We start from the raw sequence: 25,649 nt of genomic DNA, 5'->3' as shown, positions 1-25,649 counted from the left end.
GATTATAACACCTGCACCTATGCCATGACATACTGTTTCCAGTTTCCAATATTCTGCTCTAATAACAAACATAAAATTTTAAGTTTAAAAGAAGTCATCTGAACTAATGAGTTATAGTTGTGCATTCTTCCACAGCTCCCCTCCTGTCCCTCTGCCTCTAATTTCACCCCTGCCTCCTCCTGTCCATCATCCTTTCACTCCCTCCCTCACTCTCCGCGTCCGTTCTTCCTCCCTCTTACCCAGAATGCAACGCAGGCTGAGCAGGCTCAGCTGAGCTATAAAAAGGCATAGCATGGGGGAGGGAGGGCTGCCGTGCAGCAGGAACTGTGCAGACACACACACACGGGGATCCAGGGACAGCAGCCCCCTTGCACTGGGAACTAGAGCCGCAGCGCGAAAGAGAGGTCAGTACAGAGGACAAAGGCTCCATAGAGGAAGAGCGAGCATGAAATGACAGGGAGTGGGTCTCACTTTGTCAGAGGGAGTGAGGAATGAAGAGAAGAGGGCAGGCACAGTGGGCAGGGCTGTTTGATGGGATGGAGAGTGAAAATAACAGAGACTGTAATGGTAAACTGTCACACTGTATAAAATGGTTGACACTGTCAGAAGATCAGGCATTTCTGCATAGTGCAAAGGCATGCAGCTCTTGCATGTCATTCACAGTGAAGGCACTCAATGCATGCCATAACTTGTTTTCTAAAAAAATGTATGTATTGCCATTCATTATCTTTTCCTCCAGACGTTTGCTCTGACATTTCATTGCAGGTGGTTGGCCACTCTATAAGATTGTATCTTCTACCTGCACCCATTAAAGGTCATTTTCATATGAGCTGTAGCCTTTTAACTCTAATGCTGTGCTTCTAGCCCTGGGAATGGTCATTAACAAGTGTTTAGGGGCTGAGTACTATTGATTCTTGTGAGTAGATGGTGCACATTGAAGTGAGCCAAAGCTCGCAATTTGGAACACAGACACATCCAAAACAGCCACAGCTCACACCGAAATAATCTCGCTCCATCCTTTCACAAACATCATGGAATATCTCCCACTGCACTGACGTCAAAGGGTCCCCTGTTCTTCCTTAAAGGGACAGTACGCTTAATTAATTTGCAGAGTGACTTAGTAACCAATGGCACACAGAGTGAATGCACTAATAGGTCAAGTTCTCAGTACTTTGTTTTCAGCCCTGTTGCTTCTAGGGGCAATCGGTGAAAGCTGCATCCCCACGTGCTTTTTGAGAATGGTCGACACGCTATCCCTTAACAGCTGCAGACAGACCAAGTCTTTTTTTAGCACGTCTGCATGTTAAAAAATAGTAGTAAGACATGACGAGATGGACTAACAGGTGGATGGGGGGGTGGTGAGTCCTGTGGAGGATAAAATGATAAAAACTATGTGTTCAAGGGTGTCTCCAGGTTCTCTAAAATACTTTTACATTCTGCAATAACAGTGCACTCAGTTGCACGGTTTTACATTATGTTGTTGTAAGAGATTTTAAAGAGAAACAATATGGACCCAATCCTAGAATATCTGTCACAGGGCTTTGTCCACATAATGATAAAGTGCAATTCAAACATCTTGCCACATTTCCAGCACTGATACAGCCTCTGTTAGGTTAATGTATTAATAGTCACACTACAGCAAAGTCATGTAAAGTTTCATTGCACAGTAGGTTTTCATTCCATAATTCCATGCATTATTGAGTGCAATACCCACACCGAGAGCCATGTAATGCCGTTTGCACTGTATTAGAACCTGTCTCATATGCCGAAAAAGCAGGGGACCCAGACGATGGCACCATAATAGGCCAGAGTGGGATTCCCAAACATGATCTGTGCTGACTCAGATGCCAGGCACCAAGTGACATTTACACAGGCCACAAGTTTAATGGCTGCTGACATAAAACTGGACACCTGAGAAGCACCACCACCAGTGCTGACGAGTATTGCATGTGAGAATCAGAGAACAAGCTGGTAGCGTGTGTAGATTTGGTGTGTACCACGCTAAGATATATCTTTATGGTGAACCAGGAAACACGTGTTTATATATCAACAGGACAATCTGGTGATTTGGAGATGTACTATAGTTTTTCCCTCTGCTGCAGTCTAGCTACAATGAAATAACTCATATTGCCTTTCACATCCCTACATTCCTTAAAGCTTATTTATCAATCTGGCAATATTGAATACCAACAGCCACTTTGTCACAAGGTCAAATTCTAGTCTTGTTAAATCTAATCAGATGTCACTCCTTCCATTTGTATTGCTCAGAAAAATATGCAGGCTATAGGATCTCTTATCAAGACTCTTCACAGAGAGACAAATTCAAATATATCTCATATTTATATATTTTGATTTATTCTTGGGTTTTTATTGTCTGTGTACATTAAATGTTCATGATTATACTCAACATTCAATACTGTAACTAAAAATAAAAGTAAAAAAAATAAAGTAAAGTAAGTTATTTGTAATGATAATGTTTTTGGTGTGCATGTGATGTTCTTTTTCCCTGGTGACCATGCCAAGATACTTGAAACCAAGCTTGGGCCTCACCATGCAACCTAAGAAATCAGCCCTTTGCCCTTTATCACAAATCTGGTTTCACAGATCTCAGGTTACTTAATTACCATAGGGCACACGTGTGTGATGTAAGTAACCAGGTGACAAACAGGAAAATGCTTAACTGTGTGGGATGGTGATTATTACTGTATATAATCCACGTACTGCAAATGTATAGGTGACATAAGGTGGCATTCTGACTCCAAATTGATAACAAACATGAGTGTGAAACAGCTTTATGGAAGATATGAAATTAATGTGAAATACATGCAAAATATAGCGTTGAATTTCTTTCAAGGCATCATCGAATATGGCCTATAGAGAACTTCTCTATAGTCAAAGCAGATGCAAAAGTATTTGGTTATTTTGACATATGGCCACGCCTATGGAGCTAGATGTTAAAGTTATTTAAAGTCAGTTCTTTCAAACACATCCATTCTCAGCCCGAGACACATGACACAGGCGAGCAGCTAGTTGATGGTATCTATTTACACATGCCAGCACTTGTGACTCCCTTGACCTCCTTCCTCATTATTCTGTCTTCTTTCTGAAAGTTAACTAAAAGAGAAGTGTAAACAGGAAACCACACGTCTGTTGTCTTCTTTAGATATGTTCGCTACTGTTAATACAGAAGAGTCATTTCCTGTCCAGTTGAAATGAGGGACTAGAATTGTTGTGGTCTTATCCTGAACTGTTTGCAAAAGAAAAAAACACATGCTGTAAAAGCTATTTAGTATTGTATAATTATATTATAATAAGTTGTAAAATAATACAAATTGTACATTACCAAAATAACAAATGCTGTAGATGTTTTTATGTGTTTGTGAAAGTGAAGCGCAGCATTAGTTAAAAGATCTAGAACTGAAGGGTACCCTAACCCTAACCCTAACCCTATCTACAAAGAACAAGTTACTGCCAAAGAAGTGGGTTTCTTAACAGCAGAGTGTTGTATTCACAATATTCACTGTAGAAATATGTTTTAAACACAGCAATACTGATTCTCAGAATAGATACAACAGTTATGTGACAATTAAAGGAAATGCCTTTTGGAAAATAATTGTATAATCTTGATTATGCTGCTTTAACAATATAAATAAGTAACTGTAAGTAACTTGGACTATCCTTTGGGGTTTACAGTGGGAAACAAATTATTTGGAGGGTCCAAAGTCAATATCTGATAAATTGCCAATGGATAAAAACATGATCAACTAAGTGCCATTTGTCTTTTCTGTGTGACATAAACCCCTTATAATAAACCCTTACAATGTAACACTTATTGCCCACACAAAACACACACTGCTAGTTTACCATACAGCAATGGACTCCCTAAATTAAGCGCAACCTACTGAAATTCTATTAGACATTCTGCCTTTTTCAAAATACTGTACTGAACTTACTTTCCTGTGTCCTCTTTTTGTCTTTTAGTTGAAGGAAAACACTCATCAAACGCAACACAATGGCAGGTAAATAATATGTCATGTAACACGAATTGATTGTGATTAATAATGTTAAAAATGTTGATTTGTATTATTAAACTTATGAAGTTAAAATAAGTCAGAAGCTAACTTGTATTTTGTTAGACTCTACTGCCCTCTTTTGGTGATATTTGAGAATACAGAGACTACAGGGGAGGTCTTACATTTAACATTGATATGAATTCACTCTGCACTTAGATATGATACTCTATTTTTATTGAAAAACAGATCAATATTATATTAAATTTAATTAACAACACTACATTGTATAGTAATATGATGATCATATGACTTAGCTGTACACATCACCATACAATACGATTATGAACAAGTCCAAATCTTGTTTTTTCTTCTTTGCTCATTTGTTAGAGTTATAACTCAGACTTTTGCTTTAGTTCCCTGTGAACAGTTATACCTGGCTACATTACATTATAAGGTGACAACAGTTGCCCTGGCAACACTGTTTGAGTAATAGCACAAACCTCCACCAAAGCAAACACAGTCAAAAGAGTATATGGACCAGGCGACACTATACCCTGCAACTGAAAAATGGGAAATACGTGTACTGCTGATTCCACTGAATGTCATCTCTCTACATCTTCCTGTCGAGATGGTTTGTTAGAAATATCCTAATAGTGTTTTTTAATAATTATTAAAAACACACCATGTACCTTGCATTAGTTATAAGAATGCTTTGCCACTGCTAACCTATTTTGTTCATGCTCATTTCAGACAAAATTAAAGATGCCAAGATCATCTTTGTTGTGGGTGAGTATAATTTTCTCTAATTTTTCACCACGCAACACTTTTTAATCACTAATTCCACCTCGTGCTATAACAGTGTTTTTTTGTCTTTCTTTTCAAGGTGGGCCTGGCTCTGGAAAGGGCACCCAGTGTGAGAAAATAGTTGCAAAGTATGGCTACACCCACCTGTCATCTGGAGATCTGCTCCGTGCTGAGGTGGCTTCTGGCTCTGAGAGGGGCAAGCAGCTCCAGGCCATCATGCAGAAGGGAGAGCTTGTACCCCTGGTAGGAGACTCGTGTTGTTTTTATTTTTTGCAACTTGTCCTTAAAAAAACAATGATCATCATTTATATACTTTTGCAATACCAGGCAAAAATGGTGCACCGATAAGTTCTTACAATTCTATCTCATTTACCAGTTTATTAGCTACACCTACACCACAGCTAAAACTAGTGCAGGCTATACAGCAACCATGCAATAAATCCAGCCTTCATGAAGGCTATAATGTTCAGTTTTAAGTCTCCTAAAGAGCAGCTGATTCGACTTCATATTTATTCTAGATAGTGGAACATGTTGGGCTGTTGAGCTGTATTGCATTATACAGAGCGGCCTTTGTGTTATTTATTTTACCCTCATTGATGTTAATGGAGAGGACAAAAATAATAGAAATGCCTGTCAGCATAATACACTGACAGCTGAGTGTATTTTCTACTAGAAGGGCCACATCATTGTGAAGTTTGATCATAATGTTCAGGGTCTGCTTTCAGGACACCGTCTTGGACATGATTAAAGACGCAATGATCGCCAAGGCTGATGTCTCCAAGGGCTTCCTTATTGATGGCTACCCCCGAGAGGTCAAGCAGGGCGAGGAGTTTGAGAAGAAGGTAAGAGAGTGCATGAGATGTTGGTCAATAATTCATCCCCCACAACAATGGAAAAGCCTCAAGCAAATTCTCTTCCCAGATCGGCAAACCCTGCCTGCTGCTGTACGTTGACGCAAAAGGAGAGACCATGGTCAAGAGGCTTTTGAAGCGGGGTGAGACCAGCGGCCGTTCTGATGACAATGAGGAGACAATCAAGAAGCGCCTTGACTTGTATTACAAAGCAACTGAGCCAGTCATCGCCTTTTATGAGAGCCGTGGCATTGTCAGGAAGGTGTGTGTAACTGCTATGGCGAAGAAAACTGAATATATATAATATCTGCATGTATTCTCACACATGGTGTCATCTTTCTCTGCCCAGGTTGACTCCGAGCTGCCAGTGGATGAGGTCTTCAGCCAAGTGGCCAAGGCTATTGATGCACTGTAGTAAAACAACATAACTGGATGAGCTGTTTCTGGTTGTTGTTGTTTTATTTATTTTTTTTATTTTCTCAGAATTCATTTTCATATGGACAAAACATGAAGAACAACAGAAATAATTCCCTTCCTACTCATTTTGGTTAAAATACTAAAGGCCATTAAGCATCAAAGATGCCTTAACTCTCCTTCTACTCCAGCAATAGGAATTTATAGTTTTAAGCTCAAAAAACAATGAATATGCTTAAAGCAGCGGCATCTGGAAACCCTTTTGTTTCTGTATGTAAGTCTGACATCCATTCTGTGATTAACATGTATGTGGATTTACCCAAGTCACATCTCAAAAGGTACTGTACACAGGAGGTGTCAAACATCTCCTGACCTTTAAGAAACTGTGCTCACTCTTGGGCAAACCTGCACTTTACACAATCTTTTTCCCCCTCTTTCAAACCTGCCATACAGAGTCCAGAGTTCGTGGAAAAATAATAGTCTCCTTTATGATTGTGCCATTGAGCAATGGCAGAGATCACCCACTGTGGACAAACTGGTGAAACTCAGTAAACATGTACATGTACATTGACTTCTGTATTACAACCACCATGGACTTCATACATTTGCAACTATATTTAAAGCACAGAAAGGTTCTATTTTTTTCATCAAGATGTACACTTTAAAGTGGTATATGTAACAAAAAGGAAATTAAAGTAATGAAAAACATAATATTTGAAATTAATTTATTAGTGGTGACTGTGTTTGAGTATTTGAATGCAATCTATAATAATACAATTCAGTAATACATTGTGAGTAATCCAGGAAAACCAAATACACACGCATAAACTAGGGACTAGGGATTCAAAGTTCAAAAAGGAAACGCTTTCCTATTCAGAAAACATGGTCAAGGTGCTGGAGAATGTAGACACAACAGGATACAGGACATGCTGCTGTAGCCATAGCTAACTACTGTTATTATAACTTCTCCTTTGAGCCTGTGATGACCAACAAGTCTTCCTTTACCTCTCACCTTCCTCTCACCGCATACACACACACACACATCCAGCTGGCCAAGCAAACACTGCAACAGGTATCCGGACTACCCTCCAAGGAGAACTCTGATCATGACTCCACGCCGTAGGGATGAGGAAGAGGAAAACGGCTTCTGAGAGGGGACAGGATGTGTTCATCGGAAAGTCAATCAAGAAGAGGCGTCTGTAAGCACTTTCATAAAGTCATTGAGGATGCTGCTTGAATGCTTGGAATGCTGCTCTTACTTCATAAAGGTACAAAACAAAGGGGAATAAAGGAGGTGGCAGTGGTATTTATCACGTACAGCAGGGAGAGAAAGAAAGAGACACATGTCTGTGAATGTGGGGGTGAGGGGGAAACTGAGTCCCGCGCTTCAGGGATCACAGCCTCGGCTGACCCATTGTGTATCAAATTCAAAGATGACCCCATGAACTCCCAAGTATTGAACATATGAACATTCAAAACAAGTGACAAATAACTTAAGGCCCTATGTGTAGAATCTGAACATTTCTGACCTCCTGTGGTGGTAAAGCAGACCTCATTTGGCTACACCATTTTCCAATTTGCTATAAAATTGTAGTCTCAAACCTCACCAGGTCTAGTCATCTAGCTTGTATGGGCAAATCTAAATAAGGCAGGAATGCAAAGACCCTACAAGGTATGAAAGGATATTCATTTTTGGGTAAATCAAAGTAGCAGATGATCACTGCATTAACTTTTGGTGAAGGTATAATCACCATAATCGACCCAAAAAATTTAAAATTAAAAAAGCCTAATCACGTAAGGGGTGAGTTTACTCAATCATCACAGGTAGAAAGGTGTCAACAAAATAATTTATTTTCCACTCACCTGCAGAATTAATGGCCAGATCCTTAAAAATGAGCTTAATGGCCATAGAAAAGCCTTCTGTGTGAGGCTTCCACCAAGGCAGATAAAATGAACCTAAGAATTGTATGCACGCTATGTGTGCACTTACTGTAGCTGCGTAATTGTAAGGGGAGGGATGTGCAATCAGCTATGAATTATACTGTTGCATATGACAGCTTATAAAAAGAAGAAAAAAATCAATGCGTGTCACAGACTATATATATTCATACTGTACATGTATATATGTGTCCATCCATACATCATACTTTCTATTCTGTTGTCAGGTGACCTCTGAACTAAAAAAAGCTAATAGCCCAGAAATGAACAACACGAGTAGCTCATGATTTCCAAATAAAGGCTGGTGGGCTGAATGTAACCTGGTCGTGCAGTATTTCATGGGAATCATGTGGCCTACCGGTCAGTTATCCATTCAAGGGTAATACTGAGACCTTCACAGCTTTTTGAAATGACCCCCTTATTAGACTGTCACAGACAATTTCATGTGACTCCAATGTAAAATTAACAAGGACCCCTCACTTAAGTGAATCCTAACTGCAGTTCCAGCAAAAACCCTGAATTACTCAGAAGTGAGATATGATTTTTCAAATGGGATGTTTCTATAATGAAGGTCTTGTCAATTAGCTGCCTTGTGGGATTGTAGATGTACATGCAATGACTTTGTGAGGCTGACAGGCTTCTGTTCATCTAGTATCAGTCTCGGATATGACCGCTACAAGGCCATGCGTCAGATCCCCCCTTAGAGGACGATAAGGAAACTAGAAAGCTGGCACATATACTTGATTCTCTCTCTCTCTCTCTCTCTCTCTCTCTCTCTCTCCTATGCTGTGTACTGTGGCGGACTGACTGGCTGGCACCACAGAGACCCAGTGGCACCGTGCGGGAACCAGCGTCAACCTGTGATGAAAGACGATGGCCGATTGTTTCCTGTTATTGAAACATTACTCATGGGTGGGGGTGGGGAGTTGGGGGTAGGCTCCAATAAAAAGGAAAGCCATTGAAGGAGAGTGCTACTGTAGAAGTGTCCTTTGGCTAGCCTCAGATGTGATGGACTGCTGTAAATGAATGCCAACCGTGACATATGCCTTTTAAATCCTAGTCATGTCAACTACTAGAGGATTGCAATCATTTAAGTAACTCAGGGTGCAAGTTGAGTGAAATTGTCTGTACTTAGTGTAGGATCCCATGTGCATTTCTTTGTTCATGCTGCCTGAAGGAATGAGGTCAAGGCAAGTTCACAGAGCCAATGAGCAGAATATCAACTAGTCTCAGAAAACAAGGCTCTGTGTACTACTGTTTTTAATGCACTGTGGGAATTTAGCACTCTAACATATCAATTAGTCCAATTAATCATTAAGCACTTGTGATCTGCAATCATGGATTAACTAGATTAGGCCTTTTGAGAGTCTACAGTTCAGTTCAAATTATTGAGGCAAATTACGCTGGGCAGTATAGTGGTAATGCCAGTAAAGAGTTCAAATCAGAGCAATCACACTAGCTGTGGCGAGCTTTCATGCTACTTTGCAAGGCCTATGCTGTCACCTTCAAGACTTGTATTTAGCATATTTGTGCGTGCCTGCACTAAATCTGTGACCAGCCATTTTTGTTATGTCTTGTAACTGGATTTTGTTCCTGTGATGTGCAGTTGCAGTATGTTCCTAAATCACAAAGTGCATATCAGAAAGGAGATAAGCTTCATTTCAAACACTCCTTTCAACTTTTGTTGTTTGTTTTGTTGTTTTTAATATCAAGATTAGGAAAAAATTTTTTCCAGAAAATTGCTTGACCGGCTTTTCTCACCGAAGAGTGAATGGAAGAGGATAAAGCTTGTTTGCGCTCTCCTGTAATTTTCCAGTGTTTCTGTTACACAACACACACGGATGCAGTTTGTTAACTTTTGTTTGCCACAGCAGTTTTGTACTCTAAATGCTTTTGTAGCATTGTTGAAGTCTAGTCTATGTGTGTTTTTCTTTTCTGCTGCTCCTCTGCTCTGCCAATAGACTTTGTGTTGGGAGTCGATTTGACGGAGTGATGACTCCTCTGAGTCTGTTCAGTTCAGAAAGGATGTTGTGTCTACACTTTGCTCCAATCTATTTTTTTCTCACCAACTACTGGTGGTGCTGTAGGCAAAGATAAATGCCCCCCCCCCCCAGAAAAGCTATTGTTTTTTCTCCTTTATTTTTTATCTGGATAAACTAATTAACCAATAACCAAAAATATTTATAATATGCCGATACAAAACGTGAATCATTTTTTTATTCAAATTTCTAAATCTCCCAGAGCTTCCAGTGACATTATACAGTTCACAACACATACCACTAATAACATCCAACATCCAGTGAGTTTAAAGTAAATTCAGAAATCTGTTTGGTAATTGTGTGCATCTCTGACTTTCAGTGTTTGGCCCACACACCCACGGTACACCCACAGTTTTCACTTGTTTTTGTGATTAGATCTCCTCTCAGGAATGTGTGGGCATGTGCAGACTGAGCTTGATAAACCTATTTCAAGTAAAACATTTTAGTACAAAAGTCACAAAAGCACCGATCTAAGTAATAAGATTAATGATGGCTGAATTATGCTTGTTTTTTACAGAAGACATGTCGGTATGTCAGCAGGAAAAGGACAGCTTCATTTGAATAAGAATTTGACTACCGTCTCACTGTTATGGCTTACTGGGGTACTTGAAGAACAGAGCCAAAGGTTAATAGTAACACCTGTGCGTTGAACCTGAACTGCCTGAAATCACTCCCTCGTTCAGTACTACCAATAAATACTAAATATTTCACTATAATGACCAATAACTCAAGATTTCAGACACTTAGGAATCATTGTCACTTTGCATCATCACTGACACTGATACAAAATGGCAGAGGATTAATTTATATGCACTATATAATACTACACGAGGAGCGATCTGGAAGGCAGCCTTGGTAATCTCACATAAAACGTCAGCCGAGACAGAGGTCCTATTAAATCACCTGTGTGAGTGTAAAGGGTTTTAGATAAAAGCAAAAGTTTACAGGTCCATAAGTGTTGTAGAGTCAAATGTTATCAATAGATCATTGTAAAACCAAATTCGTTTAATGTTTTGCAACAACAGCAATCACAATGATTACATGTGTAAAATTTAAAGCTCCAGTCTAAATGTTTCAGTAAAGGAACCTGTTGATTGATCCACAATTGAAAACAGGTAAATCAGTTTTACCAAAATTAAATTATGGATCCATTTAGCCCTATAGATCATAAACTATAGCACTGACCTTTAACTGATGATAGGAGAATAATTTCCATATATTAACACAGTAATTGCCTCCCCGAGGCTTACACAAACTCACTTCTACATTACTAAATTAAACTTGAGTATGTGAACAGGTAGGCTTTAAGTCAACAAATGGAAAATTAAAGTGCGTATCACAAAATGAGCACAGTGATGCATCATGAAACCATGGCAACAGCTCAAGACAGTTTGAACTTGAATTAAAAATAACACTGGGATATATATGGATGAAAGATTGAAGAGCATTTAAGTCAACATCTGAACCTTGTTGTCAGAATGCAACATGAGCACCAGAATAAGACTATAATTACAACATTCTTATTGCTGTTCTCAATATCAGTGCTGTCGTTTTTGTTTGCAACACGACAGGCACGTGTTACAAGGTGTTGTGTAGATGCGTCACGCGTGCTGTGAAGGTGACAGGCTAATAAGGGTTCTGCAAACACATGCATACAATTGTGTTCTCTGTAGGGGGTGTTTTTTTCAATGTATAATGTGATAAGCCACATCTCAGTTATATAGATACAGAAAAGCATGGGGATTTTTTTATGTGAATTGTAGCCTAACTATAATAGTTTTATATTTTACATATTAGATTTCATCAACGAGCCTATACTTAAAAAGGAATCTAAACAAACATTACCAACAACAATGTAAGGATATTACAAATTAAAGTGACCATGATGCTTTCTTGGAAACCGCTTGATCCAAAATTAAACCATGACTCATGTCATCCGCTGTGGTAAAACCTTGGTTATTTCTTTTACTCATTGTCTAAAAATCCTGATGTTAGTCCACTTTGGAAAGTCCAACTACAATTTGCCACACACAAATGTATTCAGAGAGAATAAGAGAAATTATTATTTTCACCCATTATCATTATCATCACTCTGTGGGCCACTTTTCGCCTTAATATTAAGTATGTATGATATTTGTTTTTGTCCTTTTTTTAATCTATCCATGTCCTACATCAGATAAGGTCCACCATGCAAAAACATACTTTATTACTATTGAAAGAAATAGTCCAGCATTTTTAGGAAATATGCTTACAGTGTTTTTTTTTGTGAAAATAAACGTCTAATCTGTCACAGAAAAATAAATAAATATATATAGTAAAAGGCTACAAGCCTACATAAAGATAAAGGCTACAACCAAAGAGAAAAGGGGGCTATTAGTATACAATATAATTCAGCTCTTTAAAATCAGAATTCTAACTGAAATATATACTATGCTGACCAGATAAGACAATGAGAGGGGCAGTATTCACTCGGAAAAAAAGGCCGGTGGGAGGGGTACAAAAGTCAAGCTGCACCGCCCAGGCAGCACAAAAAGTTTGGAAAGTCCTGACATCCTGAACATCGCTGAATGCAGCCACATGCTTTCCCGTGGATTATAAAAAACTGCTTTATTCAAGAAAGCCACCTTATCTTAAAAGTAAGTTTTGTGATTCATAACTTTGTTTTCACTCTCCTTGGGAATGTGCGGTCTGGTTTATTTCCCTGATAGCCTGAAGGGCAGTAATTTAACCACACTCTTTCCTCCTCGACCAGTCCGTTTTATGTCTGCTTTGAAATGCAGAGGTCAGATAACTGTAGAAAGTGCTAAATATTAGAGCTGTAAAAACAAGGAGTTATTACCATAAAGGCGGATAGTCTACCTAAGGGATATTTTGCCTCATTAATCACTGCTTTATTAATGTTATTTGTACACTTTTTTAGTAATTATGTTGCTTAGTTAAAGACGTGTTTCTCTTACAGTCGTAAGGTCCGGGGAAATAACGTTTTTTGTTTCCCCTTGGAAGTGCATAAACAGTTTACACAGGCTCTTCCTTTGCCTCTATATGAATCATATAACAAGAGCAGTCTCCTTCTTATCTGATCTCGGCATTGTGGTATTATTTAAAGAAAGCGATGCAGTAGTGCTTCCTGAAAGAGTCGGGCCAGAAGTTAGTGACCACCAGATAACCCCTGGGTTCAGACCCTCATTGTGCACCAGGAAGACGGGCAGAAATATTGTGGGATTTTCTCAGGAGGAGAATCCTGTCACCCCACTGATGGAATTTAAGACATTTAGGCAACATTTCAGTGTTGAATAGTGTGTGTAAATGACCAATGCTCCTTTGTGTCCTCATTTATTTTTGTTGCATGTAGCTTCTCATAACAATCTCATAAGATCTATCTCATAAACTGCACTTTTAAAATGTTAACCATCAATAGTTCTAACTGAATATTATTGTTAATTGGCATCAGAGAATGTGTTTGTGTTATAACCTTTCCATGACACAGTCTTGACAGAACCGATGCACAGGAGACAGATTTGGCATACAATACATGTTTTAGTATGAGATTAACACGCACGAGGTTGGCCGGTTGGTCACATCCTCCTTTATCAACCATAACATCTCATTGATTGCTGGCGTCTTTTTTCCCCCCCCTGACCTGTCAACCTTTGAAGACTGGAATTGTCTGCTCTTCCTCTGCCACGGTCATTTGCTGCTCTCCCACTAGACAAGGACACTTCAACCACTGCCCGAGTGTCTTCGCTCCACAGAGACTCAGACTAATCTTCAACCATCACCTCAAACACAAATCTTAGCAGAGATGGAGGGTCATGTGTTTGCCCTGCTTCTGTGCATCACTGCTGCAGCCTCTGGTAAGTCTACCAGCGGATACTAATATTATCATCATTTAGATCTTGCATTTATTGACAAGTGTATAAACTTAAAACAACAGACCATATGTCACTGGATTTAGTGGATTTTGAGCCTCTAGGGGATATTCCTATCAGCCTGAAGTTCAAAGGCAGATATTAATCCTTTCCTGTCCTGTGTTTTGCAATGATTTCATTCTGTAGACATAAAATAATATTTTATGCTCTGATGTGTTTTTCTCTTGCACGCTAAATCAGGATTTTACAACCGGTCTGTGAAGAGAGGTTATGTGCAAAATTGTTGTTGTGAAGTCCTTTTGCCTGAACAGTAGTTTATCCTTACAGAAAGATTATACAGCATGCAATATTTATTTTTATAACACAAGAGCTAAATTCAAAACATATGTAACTCCAAATGGCATTCAGACTATTAAATCACTGAGTCATCTTGGGAAGTATTTGTTTGTGTAGTCTTTCAGGTTTAGTGATAAAGAATATTTTAGTCCAGGCACAAGAAACAAGAAAATCATGTGGAGCGCTCATTGATTTTATGTGACCCTCCTCCGTTGGCCCCCTCAAACACTCCCTCCACTGGCTGCCTGTGGCTGCCCATATCAAATTCAAACCTGTAATCCATACAAGGTGGCAAAGGGAGCTGAAAACCTCCCTGTGCCCTCAGGCCATAATCCAGTCTCACACTCTTACCAATGCTCTGCATCACTGCTTCGGGGTGTTTAGGTCTCACTTCCCTGCAGCAACCTGGCATTTGCAGTGACCACATGGTTTTCAATGAATAAAACAATGCTAAATCATTTATTATTTGATTGTTTTTGTGCAAATATCCAAATCTACTGGTCTGCTTTAAAAAGATCAGTATCTAAAATGCAGCATGTTAGGCAGTTTTAGTTAAAAGTATTGTTTTTTCCAAGTAGAAGATAGTTACAGATAGATAGTTTTAAATCTGTTAGAAATTAATTGGTCTTTTTAACCCTATGAATATCGTAGTTATACTTTATAGATAAAGACAAACTGTGCCCACTATCAAAAAGTACTAAATTAAAACAATTCTGTTTCAAACATCTTTTTGATTGCTGAGTGTACATGTAAAGTAAACTTTCCTTCAGACTCTAAATGCCATCAAAGACAGCATGATGCGCCCTGCTGTTATGAATTTTTTTTAAGATGAACTCTCAGACAAATATGGTTGTCTGCTTCATTTTTCAAAACTGCACTTGAAGGGGAAACAAACAGTTCCGAGCCAAATAACCTTTTTCTTACTCTGTGCCTATAATCATGCATCAGAAATAAACTGGCATTTCCAAGTAGCTTTTTAAATAAGGCAAAATGGCCCTGGCAAGCATACATCACTGTTAAAAGAGTATGTGCCAGAAAACCAAGCCTGTTCACTGAATCTGGCTTCGGCGCTGACCTACTGTATGACAAATCACAATATTGCCACAAGTGCTAAACACCCTCTCAGCAGGGGTGGTGGTGGCAGAGATACAGAGGTATTTTTTGGCCAACTGGCAGACTTGCGGAGAGTTGACCTCATGCAGCTTGCACCGCAGGGGACCAGTCTCACTGTCTGCTGGTGGAGTCTGTAAGGAGCTGTTTCGCTCAGCCTTAATTGCCCCTGTGACACATAGTCCTGAATTTGCTATCATTTTTTTTCTTTGTTGAAAGAGGTTCCGCAGACTTTCTGTTTCTCTTCATCTTATTTTTTGTATCTGCTACAGCAGCTTTAGGAGAATACCCAGAGGGAGCTGTGGCCCTATTCTCAGACAGCAGGGGTACTCACCCCTGACCCTGTGTACCCAATGTTGAATCATTAATCAAAACATTGGTGTGGCATGTATGAGTTCGTCCATCTCAGGCGTTGTTTATTCGTCATTATATAGTCCAGTATTGTCGTATTAATTTGTCATTTTCTCTGACGTTGTCTCCTGGGCTCAGTACTGTGGTGTCGTTGAACGAATGAAGCACAAGAATTGAGTGTGACACACTGAGGCCAGCAGTATACTCAGTGCGAAATCAAATTTGCACATTTCCAGACTGAATAAGGCGCTGCAAAATAAAACAGCACCCATATATTCACTGTGATTTGAGTCCTGTTTTTTTTAATAGCATCCTCGCCAGCTGCATGCCACTATGGGAGCAGACACGATGTGAAAGTTCCTTGAAATAAGAAGTAAACACAGAAAAAGTAAATCAAAAATAGCCTGCAGTCTGCAACAAATCCCATGACACCCTTGGCCAGTTGCAGGCGTGGGTATATGGTGTTTTACTTGAGCTCAGTTTTGCTTTAGCTTTATTGAAACTTTTTATATGTTTGACCTTCTGTCAGCTCCTTGATATAAGCCTTAATAAATATTTTTGTGATGTCATGATTTGAATGCACAGAAGTTATTATGCTCACAGTTAAAGTAAGCCAAACGCTCCATGGCCATATCTACTGTATAGATATCACAATACATAATATATGATGGATCTATAACCTTGTCAAGTGATTCAGTAAAGCCAGAGGATGATTTCCCAGACTAAGTCTGAGGCTCACGTACTTACTTATCCACTTCATTTCCTGAAACTGAAACTTAATTCTTCCTTGGAGCCACCCTCTGGCCTGTGTCATGCATTTATTAATATTTGGACAGATGCAGGGTGATGACTGGCTGACTAATGGAGGAATTGGTGGTAGTTTCAACACAGTCACATTATTTGGCAATAGTTTGTCCGTAATATAATAAGTCCATGACTTTAGTTGCTCTGATGCCAACAGAAAAATCAGTACTGTAAACTTGTGCCTTTTAAACAACCTGACCAATCCTGCAAAAGTAAAATACTTATTGGGAAATGCTGGATAGTTCAAAACCGTTTGCAGTTAAATCAGTGTAAAACTGTGGTTACATTGTTAAGCCCATCAGATACATGATCGTAATACTCACTGAAGAACCCAGACACAACTCTTAATTTAACCCTGAAATTTGACAAAGAGATCATGTTTTCATCAGCTCTTTTTCAAACCTAGAATCGACCACCTTTACTTTTACCTTACACTTAGATTATTACAATTCCATACATGTTTGGATCAGTCAAGTCTCTCTTTCTTGTTAACAGCTCATCTGTAATCTCAGGACAGGCTTCTGTCAGGCTCCAATAAAAAAGACAACATACACTGGTCTTAGTCTCACCACACTGCCTCCCTGTGAGGTTAATTGTTTTTAAAAATTTTGCTGTTTGTTTTGAGGGCCTTACATGGTTCAGCCTACGGGTTTACTCTGAGCGCTTGTGGTGCCACAATTCATCTAAATCCCTTTAGTCATTTAACTGGGGGTATTTGTTTGTGCCAAGATCATACAGGCGGTGATGCCTTTGCAGTAGTGGAATTCATTCTCCCTCATATTTGGTCATAGTCCTTCCTCTTTAATAAAACACTAAAGGATTACCTTTTCTCCTGGGCTTCTAACTGTATTGCCTTTTTTCATTTATTTGTGTAGACGTTACTCTTTTGTTAATCTTGTTTATTTCAGTCTGTTTACGCACTGCTACTAGGCAGTTGCAACACTTTCTGTGTTGTTTAAAGGCATTTAACAGATTTATTTAATTTGGCACCATATGGATGTGATAACATCTGCCTCAGACAGAGCAATGTACCTAATTCACTTCTAAATACATTTGTACATATCACTGGAAGGATTATTGCAACGATTTAGTATTCCCCATAGTTGGGGGACAGATTAAAAAAGAATAAAGGAAGAGTCAAAATTGGAGCCGCAGAGGATGATATATTCTGACTTTTAGTTGTTTTATGTTTCAAGCTCTAAAAATGCCTAACATTCCTATAATGCAACTTGACAATGTCTTTTATAAGGCCTTTTGGTAAGCATTTTTGTCGCAAGTGCTTATTACATGGGACATAGTTGTATAGCACCTCCATAGGAGAAGATTTTCAAATGTTTATTCCTAGATCACTTTATAATGGCGAGCACAATAACCGCTACCACTTAAGCTGCAGCACTTGCACACATTAACAATTATCTATGCATCTGGCTGCAGTCTTTGTATTTAGAGATTTTATCCACTGTGTGCCCGGCATTTCCTGGCAGGGAAGTAGTGTTGAATATGCCCCCTGCTGCATCAGATTTCCCAGTGGGAGCCAGGCATCATGATGTTAACTGCCAGACCTCCTGCTGCATTTCTGTCTACCCCAGAGTCTCCCTCCACGGGCTGAAGGAAAAGCACAAAAGTGATTAGCCAGCCACTGGAGGAGGAGGGGAGGGCTGTCTGAAACTGAATCTTAAAGAGGGAAAGAGAGCGAGACAGACGGACAGACAAACAGAGATAACATAATTCATAAAGACTGATTCATGGAGACAGTAAGGGAGTGGGGGGTCAAATTTATGTGACTGTCAAAGAGCAGATAAGTGGTTCAGAGGGAAGATGTGGGAAAAGAGAAGTAAATAGGGGATTAAAAAAACCTAGAAAGACAGGAAAAAGGACAAGACAGAGATAAAACCAGGGAGATATGGAGACCCAGTTAAATTATAGGTTATAGAAAGTGAAAATCAAAGACTATAAGCAATTACACAAAAGAAAAAGAAGAAATAATCTAAACTAACAAGCAAATTCGTTAGTGAGTTATTAAAAAAGTTGGAAGGAGATCACAAAGGTTTCTCGGAAGGCATGCTGTAGTAGAATGAGCAGAAAGCAAAAAAAAGGAAAACAAAAGAAAAAAACGTCATGTTAAAAATGGCGTTGAGAGTCAAAACAGTCCACTTCCCCTGTTTTACTGTAGTGAGCCGGCACAGCCTGCAGTCAGACTGGGTGGCAGGGAGACGCGACCACTTGTCGCTGCCTCAGACCGATTTCAATCTCCTCCAATGTTATGCCCCTCCCAAATAACAATCCATTTCTGACTGCCTTGCTTTTCCTCTGTTTGAATACAGAATGCAGTGCGAGAGAGCCTCACTAACGCTAACGTGTTCCTCTCCTCTGTTTGTTCCCACGTGATTTTCACTAGCAAACACTTAACTGTTTATCAAGATGGTTCTAGCATGCGATGTGGCATATATATGATTATATTTGTGGAATCCTAAAAGAAAAAAAGAAAAAAAAAAGGCTAATTGATTGAGCTCGATCTGGGAAATTATCATTTGTTTTGAATAATAATAATAAAAAAAATAGGTGAAAATCCTGCAATCTCTAGTGTCAGTCTTATTATTATTTTGATTACTCAAAAGGACTCGGCAACACATTCAGCAGCTCTTTTGTGCTATCTTCCACTTTCTTATTGCACTTTCTATTACCGGAAACACATTTTAGGCTGTCCTTGCCATGAGAGGACCCTGTTTTTTTTTTATTGTGTTAAACAGTGTCCCCATGCAGTAAAAAAGAACAACATTGATTCTGGTTGAAAATCTCAAGACGATAACCCTGTAAAACTGTATATAGTGTCTGATCTTCACCTCCGCGTTACATAACTGGGTTCCTCTTATTCTAAATGGCACTCTTGCTTTAGTATTAATTTTAAGTACAGAAAGAGTTTATGACTAAAAGATCTTTTGCCCTCCAGCCCAATGCTTTTTCACTATGCAGTTGCATGAGCACTGAATGGCTCATTAGTAGTGGGTGAGATAAACGCCTCGTCAGCATGGCGACCCCTTGTGCCCATGTCAACATGCCTGCTGTCTGCGCAGATAAGCCATGGCATTATGTACTCTTATCTGTAGGTCTGTCTGCACAGGGTCAACCCCTGGGGTCTGCACAAACACAGGAAATGTACCTGTATATTAGGACAGAATTTGGAGGGACAACTCTGGGTGGGTCAGCTGACTCACCTATGCCCTTTCAGTCAAGGCTGCTCAAAATAGAGGTAAAGAAACTTCTGGTAAGGCTTCAAACAAGAAAGTATTTTACATCATATGTCTTCATTTCACTAAAACTCTATTCACTACCGGCTTTAATTAATGAGGGTACTGTTATGCAGAGCAGAATCAGCCACTTAATCTGTCCCTGGCAGAGTAGCTATGAACAAAATGTTCTCAGCTAAAATGCTTCATGTCATGTTTTTGCACGAACAAAGAGCCTTCACTTCGAACTCTTCGCTCCTAAAGGTCTAAAGGAAATTGCAACAAAACCTCTAAGAGTAAATATTAATGCAGTCACTTTACTTTCCGTAAGAGAACATGTTATCTTTCTGCATAGTCATACCCTGATTTCTAAAGTGGTCAGTGCTTTGCAATGTGCGCTGTGCAGTTCAGTGTTGTATAATAGCAGAACCTCTTGATTCAAGCACTGGGTGGGTAGTTTTCCTGTTGATTCAGGTGCCACACCGGTCAATCTGTATTTAGAGAACTGAAATCTCTCTCTCTGATGTCTGACTGTGTGTTTGTGCAGCATGTGTGTATGTTTGATGTGATGAGAGAATCCTCACTGGATTTGGACACTGGATTTTTCATTTTGCTCGTATTTCTGTGATATGTCAGCAAGTAGAATGTGTGAGTCAAAGAAAGAGCCTTGAGACATCTGACAGATTATTTTAATCTGCTCATATGCTGTAACTACAACATATCCAACAGTCAAACTCGGGATACTTAATAATCTTTTCACAGACGCTGGAGGGAATAAAGTCACACTTGTCAAAGAACTCTCCCTAGTCCAGACACTTCCATTAGTTAAATGGTGAAAATGAAATCATAAATTTGACGCATCTCATAGATCTCTCTATGAGACAATTGAAAGCCACTGATGTTCCTAGAGGCCCAGTAAGGCTTTTGTAACCATATAAATTTAAAGGAATCTTTATGCATGTAATTGTAGTCTTTAAACTACAGAGAAACACATTTTGTTGCTTTTGTTTTTTCATAATACACAACAGGCTTCTTTAACTGATGTCAACAAACTTCAACAGCTTCAGAAAGCAATATTTGGTGCTTGTCTGGTGTGGGAGTATTAAAAGAGCTGTCAATCCATTATGATAGCTCCTATGATCCTTTATATTACACTTGGGTGGTTCGTCAACTCTTTTGTTTACACTTGGATCATGGATTGTACCTTTGACTTGACTCACTTTGAATATGTTAAAAAAATAACAGAGCCTTCATTAGTATGCCGCCCTCATATCGGAAAGCATTAATATTTACTGGCAAAAATCAGTCAAGAAAAACGGGCTAATCTCTGTTGGTTCTACACCAAGCATATGTTGTGCAAAGCTACATTAATCTTGAATGATTGGGAGCAACCACTGTGCAATGAATCTCTAACGCTACAATCTGTTTTGGTTGCTCGCAGTTAGCATGAAACTTGCTAAATTAGTCTGTCTATCCACCAATTAACACTTAGATGATTAATTGTGTTTTGCTAGTGCTCTTTCAGTTTATTGGGGGAAAAACGAACCACATAAGTGAATGGAAAAGACGCACTACACCCGGTAATTGATGGTGCCTGGAATATAACAGATCACCTGAGAGTATATGTATGTATGAGAGCATCAACCTAAAAATTTTGGTACATTTTTCATGCCTGCAGCTGCAGCTTGCTTACAAAGAATCCACAATCCATACGATCAAATATCTGGACGAAAGAATATGGAATGACTAATTACTAGCAGCAGACGGGCCATAAAGTGAGCGAGTGAACAACGGAGGAAGTGAGCCATAGACCTTCCATACGCCACAGTTGGACTTGTTGTTCAGCTGGCTTCCAACAACGATGAGACGACGGACGAATGGCTCCCAGAGGTGTAAACATAGCTAGTGTGAAGACAGGCTGTCTCCAGACCCGCTATCACATCCTCAGTTCCTCTCCAGCAAACATTTGACGCAGGACTTGGCACACAGGCACACACATGAAATGTGTTAAACTGACAAGACTAATCAGCAATTATTTTTTTTTTGATCGATTTTTAGGAGTTCAGGAGAGGGGAGGTGAGATGGTCAGGAAGCTTGTGTGCTGTATGGAGTGTGTAATGTGTAGTATGCAGGGGTGAGAGGCCAGGGGACAGTGCAGGCCCCTGCAGAGCACTGATAAGAGCTTGTTTACCTTCCTGTGGATGGTCAGGCCTCAATCTGCAGTTGCGGAAACGCCGGGACAATAGGTGTGTGTGTATGTGGAGTCCAGAGACTTGAGCCAGCCTTGAAGCTCCCCTTTCCCTCTCCAACTAACTCTGATAGGACCGCTGACCCCTCCCTCCCCCTTCCCCATCATGACTCCGTCGTCCGACCCTGGACACAAACAGTTTACTCTACCCCGAGGGACCAAGGCAGACAGTTGGTCTTGACGGTGTCTGCTGTCAGGGTTTCCCCTTCTGTTTGTTTTCTCCCACTTTTTTTTAAATGCAGCCATGCACTGTAGTTTCAAGTTCTAAGAGTCTTCATTTTCCATCTAAACTCTAGGCAAGTAGTTGACGCTCTTTTCCACAGTGACTTACAATGAGGGAAGGCGTGAAAGACAGGGCATGAAATCAAGCCTGCAATTGCTTGCTCAGAATGAGTGAAAAGGCAGCCAGTTATTGGGCCGCAGGTACTCAATCCCTTGAATCTAAATCAACATTTAGTTAAGGTGTGATACAAATTTAAAATTCAAGGGCTTGCCACTGCCTGTCAGTACTCTGCAATGTTGGCACAGCACGGATGCTCAAAGTTGAGGCAACAGTATTACAGATGGACAGGCACCTCTTGAGATCTTTAATTTACTGGCAGAAGTAGCTAGCTAACATAAACAGCACCGCACAGACAACAGCAAGCCTCATCCCCTACTTCCACCAAATATACCATCTGTAAACGTCCTGTAAAACACTGAAAATATGGAACACATAACCTCAGCAAATTACAGCAAACCATGTCAGCAACATTTTTTTCAATTTGAGGAAATCTGAATCCATCAAATTGAACTTCTAAGTAAGAAAAAATAAACTTTAGTAGCTTTTTGAAGAAATGCCGTTTTTTTTCTTCCAAGAAGTTGTTTCCCCTTTTACCCTTTAGTTAAGGTCATGTTTATTTCTGCTGACCAGTTAGATGCTAACACTACAGAATATGTTCAAAACAAGAAGTGATAATCAAGTCAATCAGATATGTGTTCTACGTGTACTTCTACTTTTTGTGCAGTTACAGACAATCAGGAGTCACGGTGTACCATTTGACTGACACATCATGTGACCTTTCAATTACTTTCATACTTTCATTCGTCATATATAAGTTGCACGTATGGTGAGTTATCGCTCATGTAAATAGTGGAGGAACAATTTTCATTCTCGCCTAAGGTGTTCTGTCATCACTTCACTCCTCAGCCTCTCCGGGTTTTCGACTTGCAGCTCTCCACTTTCTCTCCAAGATAAAACTCATTCCACTTTGCTCCACAGGATGGGTTGGAACAGACTCATTTTTTCTTATCACCATAATGTTAACATAGTGTGAAACAACACAGTGAATGCTACCCTAAAGTTGGATTATGGGCTGTTAGCATAATGTAATGCTTGTGGGATGGAGCTGTGAGTATACTGCTCACAAACTTTATGATGCCTTTTTGGCCTTGCTAATACTGTTATGGGTGCCCACATCATGGGCGCATTCGTAACAATTTAATGTCATGTGGTGCACCCGACTTTGAAATATACATTTTCTTTTTTGCATTCATGAATGCAAATGGTGTGATGATTGGACAGTCAGAGAATCGTCCTGTTTCACAATTGTTAAAGTCCTTTGAGAAGTTTTGTGTAGTAGCAGTCACAGTTGCTGTCTGGACTTACTGCTCTTGTGTTCAAACACTTCTGACAAAAAGAAGCAGACAAAGGAGGCATACAGGATGTCAGCCCTGCGAAGGCCTACTTTAATCCCTAATAAAGATAAATCACCTGAAAGTCTCCAGTAACTTCCAAGCACAGCTACTAGTCTCAGTGCAGCTATGGTGGCTAATTATAGACAGTGAAACTTAATTTAGGAAGTTCAGGTTGCCAACCTGAATTAATTATATTTTTACAGTATTTTAATCTAAATCTTAAAACAATGGAGAAAAAACTTTAATGCGCACATCTAGAGTCTTAAATTGGGATGTTGTTGGTAAGGGTAGCTGTAGTCTATAAATATTTGAGTTGACTGTCCATCAAGCAATGGAAATGACTGTAATCAATACAACAACATTAAAATGTTACGTATATTTCAAGCTCAACTTATAAGGCTCAGCTCTTTACTGGACTCTACTTTATCAATCTAAGCTCTACTTTGTGAGGCTAATCTCCACATCCATAAGACTCTACTGTGCATAGTTCACAATTTTGCTAACATGCTAATGTTAGCATGATAACATATTTGCATAAAGCACATAAACTTAACATGCACTGGCCTACCTACACCTAGTGCTGACAGGTTAAATGTAAAGCTGATAAACCGAAACTGACAACTTATAGCAAAGTGAGCTGAAGCAGCATGTTGAGCTAAACTTAAGAAAGTAGGCCTAATAGACTGATGCAAGCAGGACATAGTTAATGCCAAGCTGATCCTGAGATGCCCTAAAATGGTCACAGTAGTAGTGATGTCTTAATGGTACTGTGCACAATTGAACACATGCGGAAAACGGATGTCTGTGATTTGGTTAACTAATCTCCTAGTCTCCTTTTACTATCTTTTTTTGGAATGCCCTGGAGGGTTACGAAAGAAAGAGCAAACAGACTCTGGACATGTGAAGTTACCAGATGGGAGCTTTTGCTTTCGTTGTTAGTTGTGGCTCCAGGGTACTGCAGACAACCAGGAGAACAGCTGAGGGCAGTTTAAAGTGCATCATACTGTAAGTTGCTCATCGCTCTCAGATATTGGCATGCTCCACAAAATTGGGCTTTCTCCAACTAACAGCAAATTGTCCATTATTGATTTTGGCTGTGTACTCGTTGATCTTAATTATATAAGCATTCACATCAGTTTCCTATAATATATTTAATATGTTTCCAGTTAAATAAAAGTGCCTATTAAGTCTGGTAATTTAGTCCTAATAAATTAATAAAAGTGTTAATATGGTAATTAGCAGTAGTCTATTCAGGTATACAGATTCATTTAAACCCCTTTAATATGATGTGTGTAACCATTGAAATTGACTTCACATTAAGAATTAAAGCAACCTTTGGGATCAAATTTGATTATATGTACTTTTCATGAATTGAGCCCATCTTCTGTCCTCCCTAATGTCCCCTAATGTTTTTTATTCACATCTCCCCCTCATACCTAACATCTAAATGGAAATCACCAGCATCCATAAACATGTCTTCTCATGGAATGGGAAATGGAGGGGACTGATATAAGTAGATAAAGAGGACAGGGAATGGAATGGTTCTTCTATACCTCATTTACCAGCAAACCGCTTAGCGAGGCCATTGGCATTTCCGGGGTCAAGAGGGCAAAATGAATGTTCTTCATATCCTATGGTGACTCGTAAAAATGGAGACCAGTGACACATGCATGTACGCACACACACACGCACAGGCTTATGCAGTCAGTGTGATTTATACCAAGACCTCTCAGGCGACAGTCATGGACCGTTGACTCTGTCACAGCAGAACAAGAGAGAAATAACTTTATGGATGTGGATATTGAGCAACAGACATTAACACAGAGGGCCAGAATAACAGGAAACCAGCCTTGACCTCTGTGGTGAGGGAGGAAAAAAGAGATGGCGAAGAAGCATGGATGGCTCTCCATCTTGATTTGCTAGAAAAGCTGCAGTACAAAGCTGAGCAGACCAAGACCCCCCCCCCCC

At 39.6% G+C, this 25,649-nt stretch overlaps 2 protein-coding genes across 3 annotated transcripts in view; both read left to right on the top strand.

Moving 5' to 3' along the window:
* The first annotated feature begins 276 nt into the window (after positions 1-276).
* On the top strand, positions 277-6,793 carry ak1 (adenylate kinase 1). 2 transcript variants are annotated; one of them, XM_035668636.1, is made up of 8 exons: positions 331-404; positions 766-814; positions 3,982-4,019; positions 4,764-4,799; positions 4,897-5,060; positions 5,543-5,659; positions 5,739-5,930; positions 6,018-6,083. In XM_035668636.1, exons 3-8 carry the CDS (start codon positions 4,013-4,015, stop codon positions 6,081-6,083), a joined length of 582 nt encoding a protein of 193 aa, XP_035524529.1. In that variant the 5' UTR covers positions 331-404; positions 766-814; positions 3,982-4,012. The 2 variants fall into 2 exon arrangements, with proteins under 2 accessions (XP_035524528.1, XP_035524529.1); XM_035668635.1 differs by lacking the exon at positions 766-814 and having other exon boundaries at positions 277-404; positions 6,018-6,793.
* A 5,760-nt stretch (positions 6,794-12,553) lies between these two features.
* Positions 12,554-25,649, top strand: part of eng (endoglin) — a 34,735-nt gene continuing 21,639 nt past the window's right edge. The window contains exons 1-2 of the mRNA XM_035667617.1: positions 12,554-12,695; positions 13,716-13,913. Of these exons, the coding sequence (XP_035523510.1) occupies positions 13,862-13,913 (52 nt within the window). The 5' untranslated portion in view covers positions 12,554-12,695; positions 13,716-13,861. The remainder of the gene's footprint in view (positions 12,696-13,715; positions 13,914-25,649) is intronic.

This window comes from Morone saxatilis, unplaced genomic scaffold (genome assembly GCF_004916995.1).
Source record: "Morone saxatilis isolate NCDOM2014 unplaced genomic scaffold, NCSU_SB_2.0 Contig21, whole genome shotgun sequence".
In the NCBI taxonomy this organism is placed as follows: domain Eukaryota; kingdom Metazoa; phylum Chordata; class Actinopteri; family Moronidae; genus Morone; species Morone saxatilis.
The sequence above is the reverse complement of the archived record's forward strand: the minus strand, read 5'-3'. Positions and strand labels throughout refer to the sequence as shown.